This window comes from Phoca vitulina, unplaced genomic scaffold (genome assembly GCF_004348235.1).
Source record: "Phoca vitulina isolate PV1807 unplaced genomic scaffold, GSC_HSeal_1.0 scaffold9, whole genome shotgun sequence".
Taxonomy (NCBI): domain Eukaryota; kingdom Metazoa; phylum Chordata; class Mammalia; order Carnivora; family Phocidae; genus Phoca; species Phoca vitulina.
The window spans coordinates 15,686,824-15,706,097 of NW_022589712.1; the positions used below are offsets into that span (position 1 = coordinate 15,686,824).

The 19,274-nt window shown below is 41.3% G+C and overlaps 1 protein-coding gene across 2 annotated transcripts in view; it reads right to left on the bottom strand.

Annotated features, from left to right (window-relative positions):
* Window positions 1-19,274, bottom strand: part of MTHFD1L (methylenetetrahydrofolate dehydrogenase (NADP+ dependent) 1 like) — a 182,811-nt gene that overhangs the window by 84,903 nt on the left and 78,634 nt on the right. For both annotated transcript variants that reach the window (XM_032407668.1, XM_032407667.1), the window contains one exon: window positions 18,033-18,144. In XM_032407668.1, the coding sequence (XP_032263559.1) occupies window positions 18,033-18,144 (112 nt within the window). The remainder of the gene's footprint in view (window positions 1-18,032; window positions 18,145-19,274) is intronic.

Here is a 19,274-nt window from a genome sequence, read left to right on the forward strand (position 1 = left end):
GCATTAACTCAACTATATATGTTTGGAAAACCTCTGGAGCTATGTCATGCTGACAGTGGGTTATCAACCCACCTTTCTCTTTGAAGGAGACCATGTAGAATCAGAAAGTGTCTTAGCTTCTCTTGTAGCTAAGTATGGCTTGGCTGTAGTTAAGTCTGACTAAGGTGATTAATTAACAGAAGTGTAGGGTGTAACTTCCAGGAAGGCTCCTAAAAAGGGTGTGTGCCTTTCTTCCTTCTTCCTGTTGGCTGGGATACAGATGTGATGGCAGGGGCTTGGGTAACCATCTTGGACTACTAGGTAGCATAGAGCCCCTGATGATTGAGGAGCTGCCATTCCAGTCGACTGGATTTCTTTTATGTGACAGAGAAATAAACTTGCATTTGCTTTGGGCCCCTTTCTTTCGCTGTTGCTGTTATTTGTGGGTGAACCTAATTATAACTGATGCATTTGTGAAAACAAAGCCTATTCAGAAACATTAAAGCATTTTTCATTTCTATCATTTCAGTTTGCACATTATTTCAACATTACGCAGTGTTTCCTTTCTGTGCACAATAGTAACTCTGGGACTGCGGTCAAGGTTACATTTCTAATTTAGAAAAGATGTGTGAGATTTGTTTAAAGTTTTGCTGATGAAAGAGCTGAAATTTTAGAGGTTGAGATGTGCCCATAAATTCCCCACAGCTATGCGATGCAAAGTAACTGTTAGAAGAGGGTCTGATCACAAGCTCCAGAATTCAGGCAGGAAAGCAGGAACAAGTATGTATGCCAGTATGCAGAAGGATAGGCTATACGTGTGGAACTCCAAAGGGTTTCCTGCTCATCTGACTTCAAGAACGGTTCTTGCTCTCAATGCTATCTCCTTTGTGTGTGTTATGTGCTAAACCAAGAAATGCTTTTTGGAGGCAAAAAACTGTTTTTGTAGTTGTTTTGAATATTTTTAGAAGTTACATCATTAAATTATTGCCTAACCCTAAAAAGTAATAAAAATCCACACTCAACCAAAGCATTCATGCAATTTTATAAAACAAAAAAGGACTAAACAAGATGGGGGGAAATCAAGAGAAGGTACTCAGATTGTTGGTGTTTGACATTCAGAATGTTCGTGTGCCTCAACACTTGAAAATATGGACATTTTTTAAAGGATTTTATTTATTCATTTGAGAGAGAGCATGAGCAGGGGGGAGGGGGAAGGGGAGAGGGACAAGGAGACTCCCGCTGAGCAGGGACCCTGATGCGGGCTTGATCCCAGGATCCAAGGATCTTTTTTTTTTAAGATTTTATTTATTTATTTTGACAGAGAGAGATAGAGAGACAGCGAGAGAGGGAACACAAGCAGGGGGAGTGGGAGAGGGAGAAGCAGGCTTCCCGCTGAGCAGGGAGCCCAATGCGGGGCTCGATCCCAGGACCCTGGGACCATGACCTGAGCTGAAGGCAGACGCTTAACGACTGAGCCACCCAAGCACCCCAGGACCCCAGGATCTTGACCTGAGCCGAAGGTAGACGCTTAACCGACTGAGCCACCCAAGTGCCCCGAAAATATGGAAAATTTTCCAAGAACCTCATTCATTCGAATATAACTGAACATCTCAGTGTGGAATAAGGAGCACTTCGTGGACGAATAAGCCATCCTTGATGCCCCTGGAAAGCAGCGCACGCAGCCTCGGTTTCTCCCAGTTCAGTGTGTAGAGGAAGCCTTACCACCTGGCTGGGCCGGCCTGACTACATCAGCTATTGGCATTCATCCATCACTTCCACTAGAAAGTAATGTAAAGCCCTGACCCTCTAAGCATGACTATTAACATCTAGATTTAGCTCAAAAATGCTAAATACTTGACCACATTCTAATGAGGACTGCCAATCAGAGGCTCTGGTCTCAGCCTCTGTCCTAAATTACAGACCTGAATTTCCTCTCCACCCTTCTCCCAGTGCATAACTAACGAACATTAACATTTTGCCACAATTGCCTATTTTCCTTTTACAAAGAAGGTAAACAACATAGAGAGAGCTGAGGTCCCCCCGCCATCTCCCATGCCTGGGCCCCCAGTTGAGCTCCTCCTCCCCCACATCCCCAGAGGGAAACTCTTACTAACTTGGTGCTTATCCAGGTCTTGCATTCCTACTTGTACATACATACAAAGGCATAAACAAAAGACAGTGCTATTTTTGTATCTTATGAACATGTTAGACCATACTTACAATCCCACAACCTGCTTTTTCACTCGACATTGTATTTCTGTGATCTTGTGTTTGTGGAAATACACGGAGATAGTCTTGCAGGTCTTACAGCACCCACATTTTTACCTGCTGACAGAGCCTTTTCCTAGGGAGGGAGCACCCTTGGATAGGACTCTTGCCCTCCCCACCCCCCCAACTATTCCCCTTCGGGAAGCGGGAATGACTTATGTGAGGGAGGTGGGGGTGGAAAGAAACACCATCTTCATGGGAGTCCTGGCAACAGTAATTCTACAATATCATTCTGGAAGCCCTCAGTAGAGAGCCTGCTTCTCCCTCTCCCTGCTTGTGGTCTGTCGTTCTCTCTTTCTAAATAAATAAAATCTTTTAAAAAACCACAAAAAACCCCCCAAAGTATTAATAGATAAAACAACTTTATGGTTGGGACGCCTGGGTGGCTCAGATGGTTAAGCATCTGCCTTCGGCTCAGGTCATGATCCCAGGGTCCTGGGATGGAGCCCCACATCGGGCAGGGAGCCTGCTTCTCCCTCTCCCTCTGCCTGCCTGTCTGCCTACTTGTGATCTCTCTCTCTCTGTCAAATAAATAAATAAAATCTTTAAAAAAAAAACCCAAACAACTTTATGGTTGAATCTGGTAAGAGAGGAGGGTTTTAGAAAACACTAATAATTAATGTTTCTTTCTCTGCCCCCCAAAAGATGTAAAGAGGTCCACAAAAGGCTCCACTGTTCCTTTAACAGTTACCAGTTTCCTAATATTCCTTGCCAGAAATTCTGCTTTCTTCGAATAAGAACAGTACAATATTGTAATTATACCAAACATTGCTACAAGTTTAAAACAACCTCATGGAATTATAATTTTCTAAACTACAATTCACATATTAGGTAAGGGTAATTTGACTCTTTTTAGGTTGAAAGTTCTCAGCCAAGATAGGGTAAAATAACAGTCACACAATGGAAATTTAGAAGTCATTCACTGAACACTGGATCTTAACAACCTCCTTAAAAAGCCTTGCATTTTGTGAATTTCAAACCTCAAGTTTAATCTTGATCACATTTTAAAATCATTTTATGTTAACTTTCATAGTACTAATCTCCATAAAACATGATAAAGGTCTACTTTAACTCCACGTTTTATGATGGTAAGAACAATTACATTAGGAACATTGTTTAGAATATGCATAAATCTTTTTTTTTTTTTAAGATTTTATTTTATTTATTTGACAGAGAGAGACACAGCAAGAGAGAGAACACAAGCACGGGGAGTAGAAGAGGGAGAAGCAGGCTTCCCGCCGAGCAGGTAGCCCGATGCAGGGCTCGATCCCAGGACCCCGGGATCATGACCGGAGCAGAAGGCAGACGCTTAAGGACTGAGCCACTCAGGCGCCCCAGAATATGCATAAATCTTAACGAGGGATAGGCTAGATATCTCATTGAAAATAAATTGGCATTTTGTAAATGTAAACAGTTGAGGTTAGGTTAGATATTCCTAAAGTTCAAAACTTCTTTCAAAACTTTCCCCAAACATTTTACTCTTTTTATTTAATTGCTCTTTATTTAAATACCGCTTCAACAAACTACCTGGCAAATATGTCCATATTCACCATTAAAAGCCTAGTGGAAATTCGGACACATTTACCAGCAGGTAAGTCATTCAGCCAACTCATGTGTATTAATAATTTTTCATTCAAAAAACATTTAGTGCCCATTAGGAGCTCTGCATAGGCCCTATGATGATGATATGGAATGACAGCGACCACTGAGGAAACAGTAAGGCACAGTGGGAAGAGCAAAGGCTCTGGGGCCAAGGACTTAGGTTCAAATCCCTGATCCTCATTGCACTACCTGTTTGCCTTCAGACAAACTAATAATTCACCCTGATGCTCCATTTCCTCTCCTAGAACAGGAGGTTATCCTGGTAACTATCTCCTAGGGTTGTTATAAAACATATGAACATATATAACACCTATAAAGCCCCCAGGAGGGTGCCCAGCACACAGCAGGTCCTCAAGGAAGGTAAACTCTTGTCCCTAGGAGTAAACACTTATCCATGCCAGGAACTTCTCTATGTGCTTTAGATCATGGTTTTCCCTGGCTTTACAGATGAAAGAACAGAGGTGCAGAAGGATTGTCAGTGCCCAACAGAGGGGTACCACCTGGGGGTCTATCTGGTTCTCCTAGTGAGTGGGAGGAGTTGTGGGTGGGGCCAGGATGCTGGACATCTTGCAACATGCAGGGTGGTCCCACAGAAATTTGTCCCCTGCCCACAGGATCTTCCCTCCAGACACTCTTGTAGTTGAAAAACCTGCTTATGATTATAGGGGGCTAGAACCTTCCCCCTAGTTTGTTTTACATAGAAATATAGTATTTTTTCAAGCTATCAATATATGCCCTTTTTTCAAGGAATGCAAACAACAGTGAACACTGAAGAAAGGTTAGCCTTAACTTTGCCACGAGTTGTGTGCTTTTTCAGAAGATCATGTCACCAATGCCAATAACCACTTGTGACATCTGAGTGGCCAAGAACACCTAATCCTTCTGCATTCATGCCTATCCTGTGCACTCAGTCTTACAGATGTGTGCAAACACCTGACCACTCGGAACATCTTCTAATGTAATTGAAATAGTGATGAAAAAGTTATGAACTGTTCCCTTCCCTGCCTCTATAAAGTTCTCTGAATTGGGAAGACATTTAATGGCTTTTTATGGAGAAGCTAGGGATACAGCTGTATACAGATGGGGCGCTCCCACAAAGGGACGGCCCTGGAAACAGCAGCTGGGAGGAGAGCCAGGAGAGGCTGACATTTAGAAAGAGCTTTAAGGAAGAGGAGAGAAGCCCCACCCGATGTGGCTAAGAGCTGAGCAGGATGAAGCTCAGAACTGACCAGCAGAACGTCGGAAAGAAGATTCCCCAATAAGAGATTACACGGTGGGGAACGGTGGGGGTGGGCGCAGCGGAAAGAGAGAAACAGTTTGGAGAATGGCTTTTTTTCAGAAGAGCGTTGGACCTATAGACTCTACAAGGTCTACATAAATAGACAGAAGTGAGTAACTCATCTCAGTAGGATTACAACGTCCTTTACAAGGAAGCCTGCATAGAAGAAGGGCAGGATTAGAACAAAATGTGAAATATCTGTATGGACATACTGGATAGGACTTGAATTTTCTTCTTATGAAAAGTTTCTGAGTCCTCTATAATGATTAGAATATTACTTTAACAAACAAAAGGTATTTGTTTTATATTACATACATGTGGGATGTTCCCAAGATATTTACATTTCCCCTAGGTGAAATTCTTACACAAGTGCAACGGGAAATAAAAGCAAGAGTATTGGACCTATTGACTCTGCAAGACGGTTAAAAGTAGCATATCCTACGTGACTTAGCTACTCTATTTTTTCAGATTGCAAAATGATTTGCATCCTGCCTCTCTCCCCTTGGCAGTGATGGTCTTTCCCAAATAAGAAGCCGAATCCCTCATGTTTTGATTAGCATCCCTTTTGGCACCAGAGTATATTTGAGATGTTAAATATGCCAGTTGAATTTCAGACCGTATGTTTTTAATTTTCATGTTTAATGCCATTGCAAAGACTCTCTGCATTGTTTCTCAACAATTTTTGAGTTTCAGTTTCTTGAGCTCTTTTGCATTCCATAGTGCAAGGCTTAGGCAAGACAGGGAGATGCTGGAATGATATCATGCACCTGTGAATCCACTGGGCTCCAGGGCATCCGGCATTCTCCCTGGTAACCACAGAGTATTTTGAACAAGGCCTTCTAGAAGGATTTCCCTAACCTGAAAGGAGGGTATTTGAAGCAATCCAATTCCCTTAGATCTCTTAGATCCCTGGTGTGGATGGTCCTGGATGCCTTTGTATAAGAAGAGATACAAGCAACAGTGTTTCCCACTGGCAGAACTCAAATCCCTCTATGAGTTTCATCAAGTGTACTCACACAGCTATTCTTCACTTGAAAAATGAATTAGTATTTGTGAAGAGTTATCTAAAAAGTAAAGATCCTTAGCATCTTAAGGTAGAAATGGTAGCTGGCATCCACTGTTCCATGTGGGTCTGGGTCTGTACTTTTTCCAGCATTACTGCACGTCATCCGCAGAATAAGCCTTGTGATAGGTACTGGAGAAACTGTGATTTGGGTAAGTTAAGTGAGCTACCCAAGGACACGTCCAGCACACGGCAGAGGGCAATTCAAACCTAGGCAGCTGGATTAGTGTTTTAGTTTTCTTTGGCTATTTATCGAAAAGATACATGCACCCCTAGGTTTACTACAGCATTATTTACAGTTGCAAAGATAATGGAAGCAACTCAAGTGTCCATCGATAGATGAATGGGTAAAGAAGATGGGATATATATACAGTGCAATATTACTCCGCCATAAAAAAGAATGAAATCTTGCCATTTGCAACAACAGTGGATGGACCTAGAGGGTATAATGCTAAGTGAAATAAGCCAGAGAAAGACAAATACCATATGATTTCACTCATAAGTGGAATTTAAGAAGCAAAACAAAGGGGGAAAAAAAAGACAAAGAAACAGACTCTTAACTATAGAGAACAAACTGGTGGTTACCAGAGTGGGGGGAGATGGGTTAAATGGGTGACGGGGATTAAGAAGTGCACTTATCTTGAGGAGCACTGAGCAACGCATACAATTGTTGAATCGCTATATTGTACACCTGAAATTAATACAACACTGTATGTTAACTCTACTTGAATAAAAAATAAATAAAAAACCTAGGCAGCTGGAGCTGGCAATCTAATATATTTGGCTGCTCTATGGAAAATCATCTCCATTATCTTGATTTTCAGTGTATGTAGCAGAAAATGACCTAAAAACTGTTATCGGCCAAAACAGGAAACAAAAAATATTAGTGTAACTTAATATTACTCTAACTTAATTCCACCAAAACTCTGAAAGATCAGGTTGTAAAATCTGGTGATTGTTAATTAACAAATCCTGTTTCTAAATTTTTTAAAAAAATTTATGACAGAGTTGATACATACAAAATATATGTAAGCTGGCAGCAATAACTACAAAGTCTTATCATCAATACACAAAATTCAGGATGGTGGGCACTTCGTGGAGAGGCAGAGAAATGGGGTGGGGGGGCATGACTTCTCATAATTTACTATCCCATGTGCACCATGGAAAAAGACAAACAGAAACTAGGCTTCTAATTAAAAACTCTTCAACTACTTTCCCACAAGAAAGGGGATAAATGTTTTGTATTCTTCTTCTGCAAATCAATTCTAGAAAATTGGTATCATCACATACTCTTTTGCTGAGCTAGATCATAAAGACCTGAAGTTTTTGACATCTTCTATAGTGAAAGTTATTTCTTCCTTATCTCAAAAACACTTTTGGATTGATTTATATTTAGAGACCATATCAGCAATACAAATAATAATCAAATAGATGAACTGAAAGTATTGCAAAAGTTAAGATAGTTTTATTCAAAGTATCTTGTCAAACAGAAAAGTAAATAGGCCATAAAAGTAAACCTTCTTTTCAAAGGCCCACGGGACCGTTTATGACAAATGTTCAGAACTAGACAACATAGAATTAGAAGAGGCAGTAGGATAGCTTTTCAATTCTCCAAAAACCAGGTACCACTGCCAAGGCAAGTCCAGCATCACGAGGTGACTAGTCAGGGGGAGGAGGAGATGATGCGTGGATCTCCTTCTTGCAGAAAGCCTGGGCTCTGCGGCTGGGAAGCAGTGCCGGAGACCATCTAACTGGTTGCTGCTCTTCCCTGGGGAGGCGGAATAGGAGGGAGACCCTCACTTGGCCAGAGTAGGTGGATTAGAGAGCAGTTCCAAGTGCAGGCCCCACCACCAGCAGCGGCCTTGAACAGGGCATGGAACGAGGGGAGCTGAGCTCCTGATTGATTTAAATCTATGGAACCTGCTTGGCCCTTTTTTGTTTGTTTGTTTTTAAGGGCTGGGGCTGACAGCCACCTCCAGAAGTCACCGAGGAGGAAAAAATTTCACAAATGGTATGACTTCGGGAAAAGGGCCACCCTAAACGAACAGAAATCTTGAGATATTTAGAGGCCTACATGTAAGAGGCAGCATTTTATAAGCCAATATCGATGATCTTTGTGATTCCAAAAGCAGAAATCATGAACAGAAAGGATGGAAAAAGAAAGAAAGGTACAATGAACACATTTAAAAGACAAGGCACGGACAGGAGAAGATACTTGTAACACATAATGGCCAAGTGGTCATATTCAGACCTAACACCTCACTCCTGGGAACAGACCCTCGAAGACTGCTGCACGGAGACTTGTGTTCGTATTCTCAGAGATACAAACTAGAATGTTCCCGGTAGCATTATTTGCAACAGAACACCAGAAAGGAATCTCAGTGCCCCTGAAGGAAGAGCGCACAAATGCATGTGCCTATGTTCATGCCAAGGAAGACTTCACTATGGGTTGGATGAGGCTTCTTTGATCACAGCTACTCGGATAAATGCGGGAATGTCAGTTTGAACAAAAATAGCCTGCCTTCTGCTTTTGGGTGGCCTGCAACTTTTTTATAGTCTTTAATTTTTTTTTTTTTTTTTTACATTTTTTAATGTTTGGGAAAAAAAACCAAAAGAGGAATAATACTTCATTGCATGTGAGAATTAGGTGAAATTCAAATGTCAGAGTCTATGAATAAATCAATCTATTGGAACACGGCTTCCTTCCTGCATTTTTCGGGGCTCCCTGTGGCTGCCTTTTGCAACTGAATACTTGCACAGAGATGCTATGACACACAAAGCCTATAGAAAAAGTTGGCTGATCTCTCTTGTAGCGCAATGCAGATAGTAAGATTTATTAATGCATAAAATTTTCAAACCTATAAAATGCTACAGAAACATGCTGCATATCTGCGGTTCCCAAATTGATGTGCTGGGCTGTCCTGAGCCACTGCACTGAACTTGGAGGAGCCATGGGGTGTTTTCAAATTTGGAGGGAAGCTCGGTAATACTTGACATCTGTTGAGCCCTGCAAGTTCTACTCTGAGGTAGTTCCTGGTTTCCACTTTATCGCCCTACACTTCTTTCAATGACATATGTTTGTGAAGCCAAATTTTTGACTGTTGCTGCAGTAAGAGCACGAACAGTGTGAAAGCCACTGGGGAACAGGAAATGAACTTTGAAGCGTCCACCAATCTCAAGGACCGAGAAGTTGTTCAGTGCCCAACAAAGACACACATCTCAATAATAAGTTATGGTGGCTATTTAAAAATGAAATAATATCGGGCACCTGGGTGGCTCACTTGATTGGGCGACTGCCTTCGGCTCAGGTCATGATCCTGGAGTCCCTGGATTGAGTCCCGCATCAGGCTCCCTGCTCGGCGGGGAGTCTGCTTCTCCCTCTGACCCTCCCCCCTCTCATGTGCTCTCTCTCTCTCTCAAATAAATAAATAAAATATTTTAAAAAAATGAAATAATATCTTTCCTTTCAATTTGTATGTATTCTTTTTTTCAGGCAGCTACTAAGGTGGTCAAGACATAAATATCCATGAAGTTGTTTGGACCTAACTACTTAATAAATAGATGTGTTAGGTATTTCTGTTGGCCTCATATGCCTTAGGAAAAAACTGCTGAGACACTACATGAAAGGAGAAGGTCCAGGAATCTCTGTTGTAGATCTTTTGCGGATACGTACTTATGGAATAAAAGTATAAACCACGCCTGGAAATGATAATCCCTAAATTGGGAGAGTGGCTTCCTCTAGAGAAGCAGAAAAGGGAAGGAGATCAGGGAGGGATTCACAGGGACCTCAACTCTGTGTTGAATGTTTTATTTAGAAAACAAAACAACAAACTAAAGCGCACATAGCGATGTTATGATTTTAACACAACTCAGTGAATGATGGGAATACAGGCATTTATTATATTAATCTGCATATTTTCCTGGAAACTGTATACTCAGTATATTTCACCTTTTTTTCCCCACTTATGTTTTTTAAGGGCAGAAGACTAGTTGATGAAAGAGGGAAGGGTGACTTTATACAGAAGCACGGGCAGAGAAAGGTGGGGTGGAATAAGGACCAGCCCCGAGAACGAGGGAGAATGTGATCAGGTCTCAAGCTACATTAGAGACGTCAGAACTCCTGGGATAGTGAAAACCACCTTCTCTGACTGGGCTTCTGAATACCGGGCTTAAAGAACACCACTGGTGGGGCGCCTGGGTGGCTCAGTCGTTAAGCGTCTGCCTTCGGCTCAGGTCATGATCCCAGGGTCCTGAGATGGGAGCCCCGCATCGGGCTCCCTGCTCGGCGGGAAGCCTGCTTCTCCCTCCTCCACTCCCCCTGCTTGTGTTCCCTCTCTCGCTGTCTCTCTCTCTCTGTCAAATAAATAAATAAAATCTTTAAAAAAAAAAAAAAAGAACACCACTGGCGATGAGTAGTTTCCCCGAAGATTAGCACGTGACAGACACCTCCGTACTTCTTGTCCTTGATTTAATTACGGATACAATCACTGGAGGAAAAAAAATTGGAAGTATCCTAACAAAAATAGAGCCTAGGCTGAGATCTGTGTTTCTAAATAATGTAAACAGAGTGAGGTCTGGGAGAATTCCAGCTTAGAAAGCTGGGAGACCACTTGACGTCAGATTTTTTTAAAGGGTGGGTGAAATTGTAGGAATGTTTAGTTTGGTCTGGTTCTCTTCTACTGAAATGAAAGGATATTTAAAATTTGATGGCAATAAAAAATGGAAACAGACAACAAGCCGGTGACTGGTTGAAGCTGCGAGCAGGGTTTCCTGAAGCCCAAGGAGCAAGATTTAAACGTTTTGCAAAAGGACAGTGGATAAGTAAGGGGAGCAGTAAGATGTTGTGACTCAACAAGATAACCTTCTAATTAGTACCGTATTAGGGAGAAACATCTCTTAAAGTAGTCAGGAGAAAAGAAGACGAAGAAAAAAAGCCCCTACACTGGAATTAAAATTAAAAATAATAATAATAATAATTTACAAAAAAAAAAAGAAATGAAAGAAAACCCAAAAGTATCCCACCACTGTTGGCAGACATTATTACAGTTCGGCACACTATAATTATACTGGTACGATTTTAAGTTGTGGCCATCCCCTGTAGACAGGTCATCTGAAACTTGGTGTTTTTTCATGGGAGTGGGTGGGAACCAGCTAAAGAGAAACGAGAAAATCACTGTAGGCACAGTGGTCAGTTGACCTGTCTGCACAGGTTTTGGCAGGAGGGGGCCCTGAGGTTGCACCCTCTGCCACTTACTGGCTGGGTGACAGAGGACACGTGTTGTAATCTCTCTAGGCTTCAGTTGGGTCATCTATAAAAACGAGGATAACAACCCCACCCCCCAGAACTGTTTCAGGCTTCGGTGAGAATGCAGGTGACGGCTGGTTTGGAACACAGGTCTGCAGCTCGGGAACCGCTCAGAAAATGGCAGCATTTGTAATGAAAATATTAATGAGCCTTTGCGTCCCAATCACCCTCAGTTTGTCTTAGAATGACCATGGTTATTTATTCTGATCTCGAAACCCTAATCCTGAAATGTTCAGGGCGAAGCTCAGTGCATGATTTAACCACCAGGCATTGGTCTAACATTTTCTCCTGACCCACAGTCTGCTCTGCTTATGTACCCAGGCAGCCTGGGGAGAACCCAGGGCAGGTCAGTGGTGCTCTCTGCAGATGCCAAGGAGAAGACTCACACTCAATTCAGGCAACGTCTTGCCCAGCACTTTGGAAGAGGATGCTAAATGTCAAATGTAAGTGGAACGTTAAAAGCCACCAAAGCTTCGTATAGGTCACTATAAAGGAAGTATGGGGAAATGCCACACAGCATCCCTTAGGCTATGAGGAGACCCTGGGTCTTCATCTTTTTTGGATCATGGACCCTTTTGAAAAATCTAACGAGAGTCATGGAGCCCTTCTCTTGTTAAAAAAAGAAAAAAAAAACACAACCAACCAACCATATAGGTACGTATAGAATTCTGTATTTAATCACGGGAGGGGTGGCTGGTAGCTACCAGTTAAGAACTCCTAGCTTAAACGCGTACAAGTGTACGCTGAATTCCAGAGTGAAGGAAAGGTATTCATTCGAAATGGGAATCCAAACCAAATTAAGAAAACAGAAAGCAAATTTAAAAAACCAAGGATCATGTGTAAGTTTGAAATCCTTACAAATAGTTTAAAAATGAGATAATTTATTAAAGCCTAGAAACTCAATGTTGTTTTCCTTTTCTTTCTTCTTATTTTTAAAAAAATAACACATGATTAGGATTTGATGCCAAAGAAATGTTTGCTTTTACAGCAGTGAATGGAGGTTAAGTGGACTCCCATGAGGACTGTTGGCTAAAGGAGGAATAGAAATAGCTATCACGGGGACCACAGCATTTTACCCCCAAATTCTCAGGGGCTATTTTGGTCTAGACTGACAAATTTGTGCAATTACAGTTAACTGAACAACATGGGTATGAACTGGATAGGTCCACTTATATACAAATTTTCTTTCTTTATATATATATATGTGTGTGTGTGTATATATTTTTAAGATTTATTTATCTATTAGAGAGAGAGAGAGACAGAGAGAGCGAGACAGCACAGTGCGGAGGAGAGGGAGAAGCAGGCTCCCTGCTGAGCAGGGAGCCCGATGCGGGGCTCATTCCCTGGACTCTGGGATCATGACCTGAGCCGAAGGCAGACGCTTAGCCGACTGAGGCCCCCAGGCGCCCTCAGATTTTCTTTTTGATAAATACAGTATAGTACTGTAAATGTATTTTCTTTTCCTTATGATTTTCTTAATACTATATTCTCTTGGGGCTCCTGGGTGGCTCAGTAGGTTCAGTAGCTGACTTTTTTTGATTTTGGTTCAGGTCATGATCTCAGGGTCCTGGGATGGAGCCCCACGTCCGGCTCTGCGCTCACTGGGGAGTCTGCTTGAGATTCTCTCTCTCCCTCTACCCCCCTCCCCGATAAATAAATCAATCTTTAAAAAATAAAAATACTATTTTCTTTTATCTAGCTTGCTTTATCTTAAGGTTACGGTATATAATATACATAACATACAAAATATGTGTTAACTGACTGTTTATGTCATTGATTGGGCTCTAATCAACTGTAGGCTATTAGTAGTTAAGTTGTGGGGGAGTCAAAAGTTATATGGGGATTTTCAACTACACAGGATGGGGATCAGTGCCCCAACCATCAAACTGTTCAAGGGTCAACTGTAATTAAATAAACTTCACTCTATTTTTAGTCTAAACGGAATATTGATCCCATTATCTTGGAATAATTATTGCAGAGTAGACAAAATAATTCCTTCCCTGTGTGTGTTGGGATAGAACAAAAAATTAGACTAAATATATCTCACAAAACCCATAGTATTGGGAAAATTCTATCTAAGAGATGCCTATCATCTCTTAAGGTTCTTCGTTAATCAGTAGGATACTTAATCTCATAAGTGCATTGCACTTACCACTGAGGTTCTGTTTATGGGCTTATCCCTCACACCACATTATAAATGACTGGAGGCGAAGAAACATGTCCTGTATCTCATTCCCAGCTCCCACCGTATATTACTTGACATAACAGCAGAAGCTCAATACATGTGTACTGAAGTAAATTATTTCAAAGGACTTAAATAAATCTTCAGTTACTTCTTTTCCAAGGTATGACATAGAACTGAAGTTGCTAGATTGTTTGCACATTTTCAGTTTGACCCAGAAATTCTGTCAGGGTGCTCTTTTTCTGTAAATTACCCTTTCAAATCCTTTGCCCATTTTTCTATTGGATTACTTGTCTTAAAAAATCAATCCATAATTCTTGGTGGTTTATATATATTCCAAATGTTAGTCATTTGTCTGTTACCTCTACAAAGGTTTCTCCTACTCTGTCACTTGTTTTTGAAATCCTATATCTTTTATCATACAGAATTTATCTTTTAACGTAACCCAAATTATCAATCTTCTTTTGGATTTGGGCTTTTTATATCTTAAGAGGCACAGACTTCTATAAACAATGACTTTTCTGAGGACATAAATTCTCTCACAGACTTCAGATAAACCTATGTCTACTGCATTTAACTTCTGTGGGAGGATGTTAAAATGGGGCTCTTTTGGTTTCACTTTTGTCTGAAGCCCCAAAACAGTGTCAATTGTTCTCATGTTAAAGGGTGAAGCTAAACCTAGCAGCATTTGCAAAGACATTATTTGAAAATAGATTCTGTATCCTTGAGCCCAACAGCTACCTTGAGTTTTCAAAGGGTTGATCAAGTTAGAAGCCAGGAAAGGATTTCTTCAAAGAAAGTTATCAATGTGCAGAATCCCACTGCCCACATCCCAGTGGAAAGGATACGGAGCTAACGAGTGAGGCTCTAAATGCACAACTGGAGGTCCCTCTAAGGCAGGGGCACAGTGGTGGGTTGGGGATGACTACAAGTCTGCAGGCTGAAGAGAAACAGCCCCTGCAGCGGAGCAGAGACTCAGGTGAGAGTTGTAACTGCACTCTCACCAATGGTAAGGTCACAGGTCAAAGGTCTGTGGTGCCTGGAGATCAGGTACTGAATCAGCAGTAGGACTTTCTCAAAGGGATACCGCCCAGAGGGTTTCTGCCAAGAGTGTGGGTCCTCTGCTGGAAGAGGCTGGATGGGTACCATCGAATGTCCAAGCTTCAACCCTAGAGGGGCCAGAGGCAAGACTAAGAGCACGGTAACGGGGGACAGAGAAAAAGCTACCGTTCCCTTCTCATTATCAGCCAAATGCAGGCCCAAGATGGGAGAGACTTAAACTGGAATGAGATTTGGAGTTATTTTATATAAGACTACACCCACATTTTTTATTAGAATGAGACCATTCTTATGACAGAAAGTGATTAGAGGAATTTAAAACAATGTTTAGAGGAACCAGCTATTAATTGAAATTTCATCCAATGTAGCCCACAGACCAGGCTTGACCAGGCAAGGGGGGTAAGAGCACTGTTTTCTGATCATGCCCTGCTCCCACAGTTCAACACCTTGGCTTTGCTTCCCACATTCCAGTGCAGCCATGGCATTAGGGTACCTCCTTCGTGAGAGTTTAACATCATGGGTCTTGAGTCTACACATATTTTGCAAGTCACTGCTGTCACAGTTATACATAATGAAGCACGATCTTTATTTATATTAAAACTAACATGAGTTACTTGCGTACCACGTTCATAGCAGCATTATTCACAAAAGCCGAAAGGTGAAAGCAACCCAAGTGTTCACAGACAGATGAGTGGATAAACAAAACATGGCATACACAAATTGGAGCATTATTCAGCCTTGAAAACCAAGGAAATTTGAACAGATGATCCAACACGGGTGAACTCTGAGGATATTATGCTACGTGAAATAAGCCAGTCACAGGAGGGCACAAATACCAATATGAGGAATAGTCAAAAACTCAGAGACAGAAAGTAGAAGGGTGGTTGCCAGGGGCTGGGGGAATGGGGAGTGGGGAGTTATTGTTTAATGGGTACAGAGTTTCAGTTTTGCAAGATGAATGGTGGTGATGGTTGCACACCAATGCAAAAGTATTTGACTACTGAATGGTGTGCTTAAAAATGGTTAAAATGATAAACTTTGTTCGATGTATTCTACCACAGTTAAAAATAAAATCACTCCCCCCACAAAAGAAAAACCACCCCAAAACCCTAAATGAAAAAGGGGAAATTTAACCTTTATTAGTCAAGGATCAATGATGGGGAGAGTAATAATGAGAAGTGGCTAAGAATTATCACCGAGTCTTGCCATGTGTCAGGTGCTGTGCCAGGACCTAGCAAGCAGTCTCATTCAAACCTCATTCAAACCTAGGGGGTTTAAATAGGGTTCTATTTAAAGCCCCATTCTACAGATAAGGAAACTGAGGCTAAGAAGGGTTAAGTTGCCTAATGTCACACAACTTGAAAGGAGTAGAGCCAGTTACTCTGACTCTAGAGCTAGCACCCTAACCCATCCGGCAGTGGGCAGATTTCTGTCACTGAATCCTCCCCCACCTACAGCCTCTTAAGACTAGAAGAGATCATAGAAAGCATTAGCAAAATCACTGACATTTGACTGGTTTGCCATGGTTTACGCAGCCATTTCTCACTTGATACTACTCATTAAAATACTGCAGTTATGAAAGGAGGGAATTGAACCCTAGAGAAGCTAGGTAACTTACTTCAGGTCACACTACCAGGTAGGGTTATGATCCCACAGCTTTGATCTCAGGGTCAGGGCTGCCCATCCATACGCAATTCCTCATTTCACCTTTTTCACATGAGAATGTCTACAAGGGACCCTCCCAGAGAGGCTAATGGATGGTCCAAGGTCACACAGAAAGCCAGTATGTTTTGCATACATCATCAGCCTATACCTTTAAAGATGCTTTGCCACGATAACACATATTCTGTAAATGTATATGGACAAAGTAAGGATTGGCACAGGAGCAGAGAGCTCTGTCAGCACATAATAGAGTGTTTTCTTCTAGAAGCTCTTTCATTTGTGGAGTTGATGCATTAGAACCACCACTTCACATAAGCACCCAACTTTTCAGTGCCTGCCCTTCCCAGACTCCTGGTCCATTAGCTCTACAGTTATGCTATGATCAATGGAGCAAATCCATTTAGATGGCATGTCCAGCCACTCTCATAGTAGATTCCGTACCAAAGCAGCAAAGTACACAAGAACTATACAATACAGACCTTGAGGAATGAACTACATAAATTCTCATTGGATCCTGACTGCATGTCTATAGGGAATTCTTTTTTTTTTTTTTTTTTTAAAGGGAATTCTTAAAAACGGTCCCAATAACCCTGAGTGAACTTTATAATGGCTGAGCATAAAAGTGCAGTGCTAAGTTCTTTAGCCCAGTAGAATCTTTTCTAGTAAAATAACTCACTTCTGAGTTTGATTACAAGGCTGATGATTAGTGTGAAAGAAGCAACTGCTAGACTTGATGATTACAGGCACGAACGTGGCGAGTGGAAATTACCTGGTGGCATGTGAAAAATCTGCCACTGTGGTCTGATGTCAAATGATGGTGTTATTCCAAGAATCCTTATTTGTTTGCCCTTTGTTGCTTCCACCTCACGGGTGGGACTGGGACTAGCCCTGACAGAGCAAACTCTATGGCAGCTACCCCCTCTTCCTGACTGGAATTTCCATCGAAAACCGAAAACCAGCAGGTGCCACCAAAGGACACCTTTGCAGCAGCACAACGTCTGAAGTCCGACCAATTAAAATTTCCAAGTCTAATGGCTGGGAATCTCCCCTCCATTCGACACAAAAACATACTCCAATTTGAGGAAGAGCAAACTGATTTCGACTGCTAATAACAGCTAACAGTTAACGAGCACTTCTTCTATTAATGACATACAGCATTAGGCAGTATGCTCCATGAAGGCAGGGCTGGGTCTGTTTTCCTCACTGTGTATCTCCAGCTCTGAGTAGCATGCCTTGTGCATAGTAGGTCCTCAATAAATATTGGCTGAATCAATAAATAATCTCATTCGGTTTTCACAATAACTCTATAAGGTTTGCTATAATATTGTAGTCACCATTTTATAAATGAGAAGACTGAGGCTCAGAGGTCATTAAAATGTGTCCAAAATCACTCTAGCAGCAAGTGCCCGAGCTCATATGCAAACCCATGGGTACTTGACATTGAATCAACAGTTCAAACACAACATTTTACTAGTATAGACGAGACCATAGTGCTTTTCCAATATTGAGACCATCTTTGAAAGGTCGGTCTAAAAGAATATATTTTGAGTCAGAATGGACAGCACTCTTGTTCAGTCATCAACTTTTAGATTTCTTCCATATTCTACAACTAAATTTAACAGAAATGACTTACCTACAAATCCTTCTTGACCAACCAGTTTCAGGGCTATTTTATCAGCCAACACTGAAGAGTTGCCGTGGGCGATGTTAGCAAAGGGGCCAGCATGCACAAAGACAGGTGTCCCCTACAGAAATTGAAGAACAAATTAAAACTCTCAAAGACAAAGGGAGGAATGAACCAAGATGGTGAGTCTTGGTATTTAAAGACTCACTGAAGCCATTCTGCTTTTATTAATACTGCATATTCAGTGTGCAACTTCTCTTGAAGAAAAAGAAAACACCTTCATCACTCTCTCAAAGGACCAAATTCCTGGTATATTCTACAACAGTGTCATTCTACACTAAATGCTGAACTAGGGAGAAAAACCTATAAGGATTGATTAGTTCCTACTATAATTTTGATAAAGCACTCATTAGCTGCCTCACTGACTATGAAGTAAACTATTTACCTCACTTGATAGTATTTTGCATTTTATATATATTTATTTTTTAAAGAATAGAATTGAACCCCAATGGTCTAAGAGGCTTATTTAAATTTATTTTTTTTCCTCCATTGAGAAATCAATCACTTCAAGAAAAATCTAAAGAAAGCAAAAAAAAAAAAAAATCAAAAAAATTAATGACCTGTGTAGTATGGAAGGACAATCCCATAAGGTTTACGTTCATTATAGCTCGTTTTTATATCTACAATAATAAACTTGTTCTTCTGATTTTTACAAATTCTGTTTTAAGTCTTTCTCATTGTTTAATTGGCTTACATATTAAAAATCTGGTAAGTATTAAGACAATAAAAGCAAAGAAAATTTTCACTCTTGGTACAATGCTAGAGTAATTCTTACTAAAAAGGCAAAAACAACAACAACAACAACAAAACACCAAATCAACCTCAATATAAAGGAATTATCAAAACTTTTAGATTTAATTCATTAAAGAAAATCGGTCGATATTTTCATTTTAAATGCCATTTCTATAGTTTTCCTTTATCAGTGAGAACAGACTGTAGCCCTATCTAAGGGAATTTATCCACATGTGTTGCAATGTTGGGGTTTTATTCCGAGCCCAGCCGGGGCCGCTGGGGTGTGTCTGTGAGGCCTTGGTTCCACCTGTGAAAACAGAGGCTGCCCTCTTACTGACAGGGGGAGGCAGGGAGTGAAGGGGCGGGGGAAGGCTGGGAGCCATGGAAAATTCCCACGAACCACGATGGGCTGCTAACCGAACATATTTCAAAGACGAGAGAGCTGAACAAAAGCAGGAA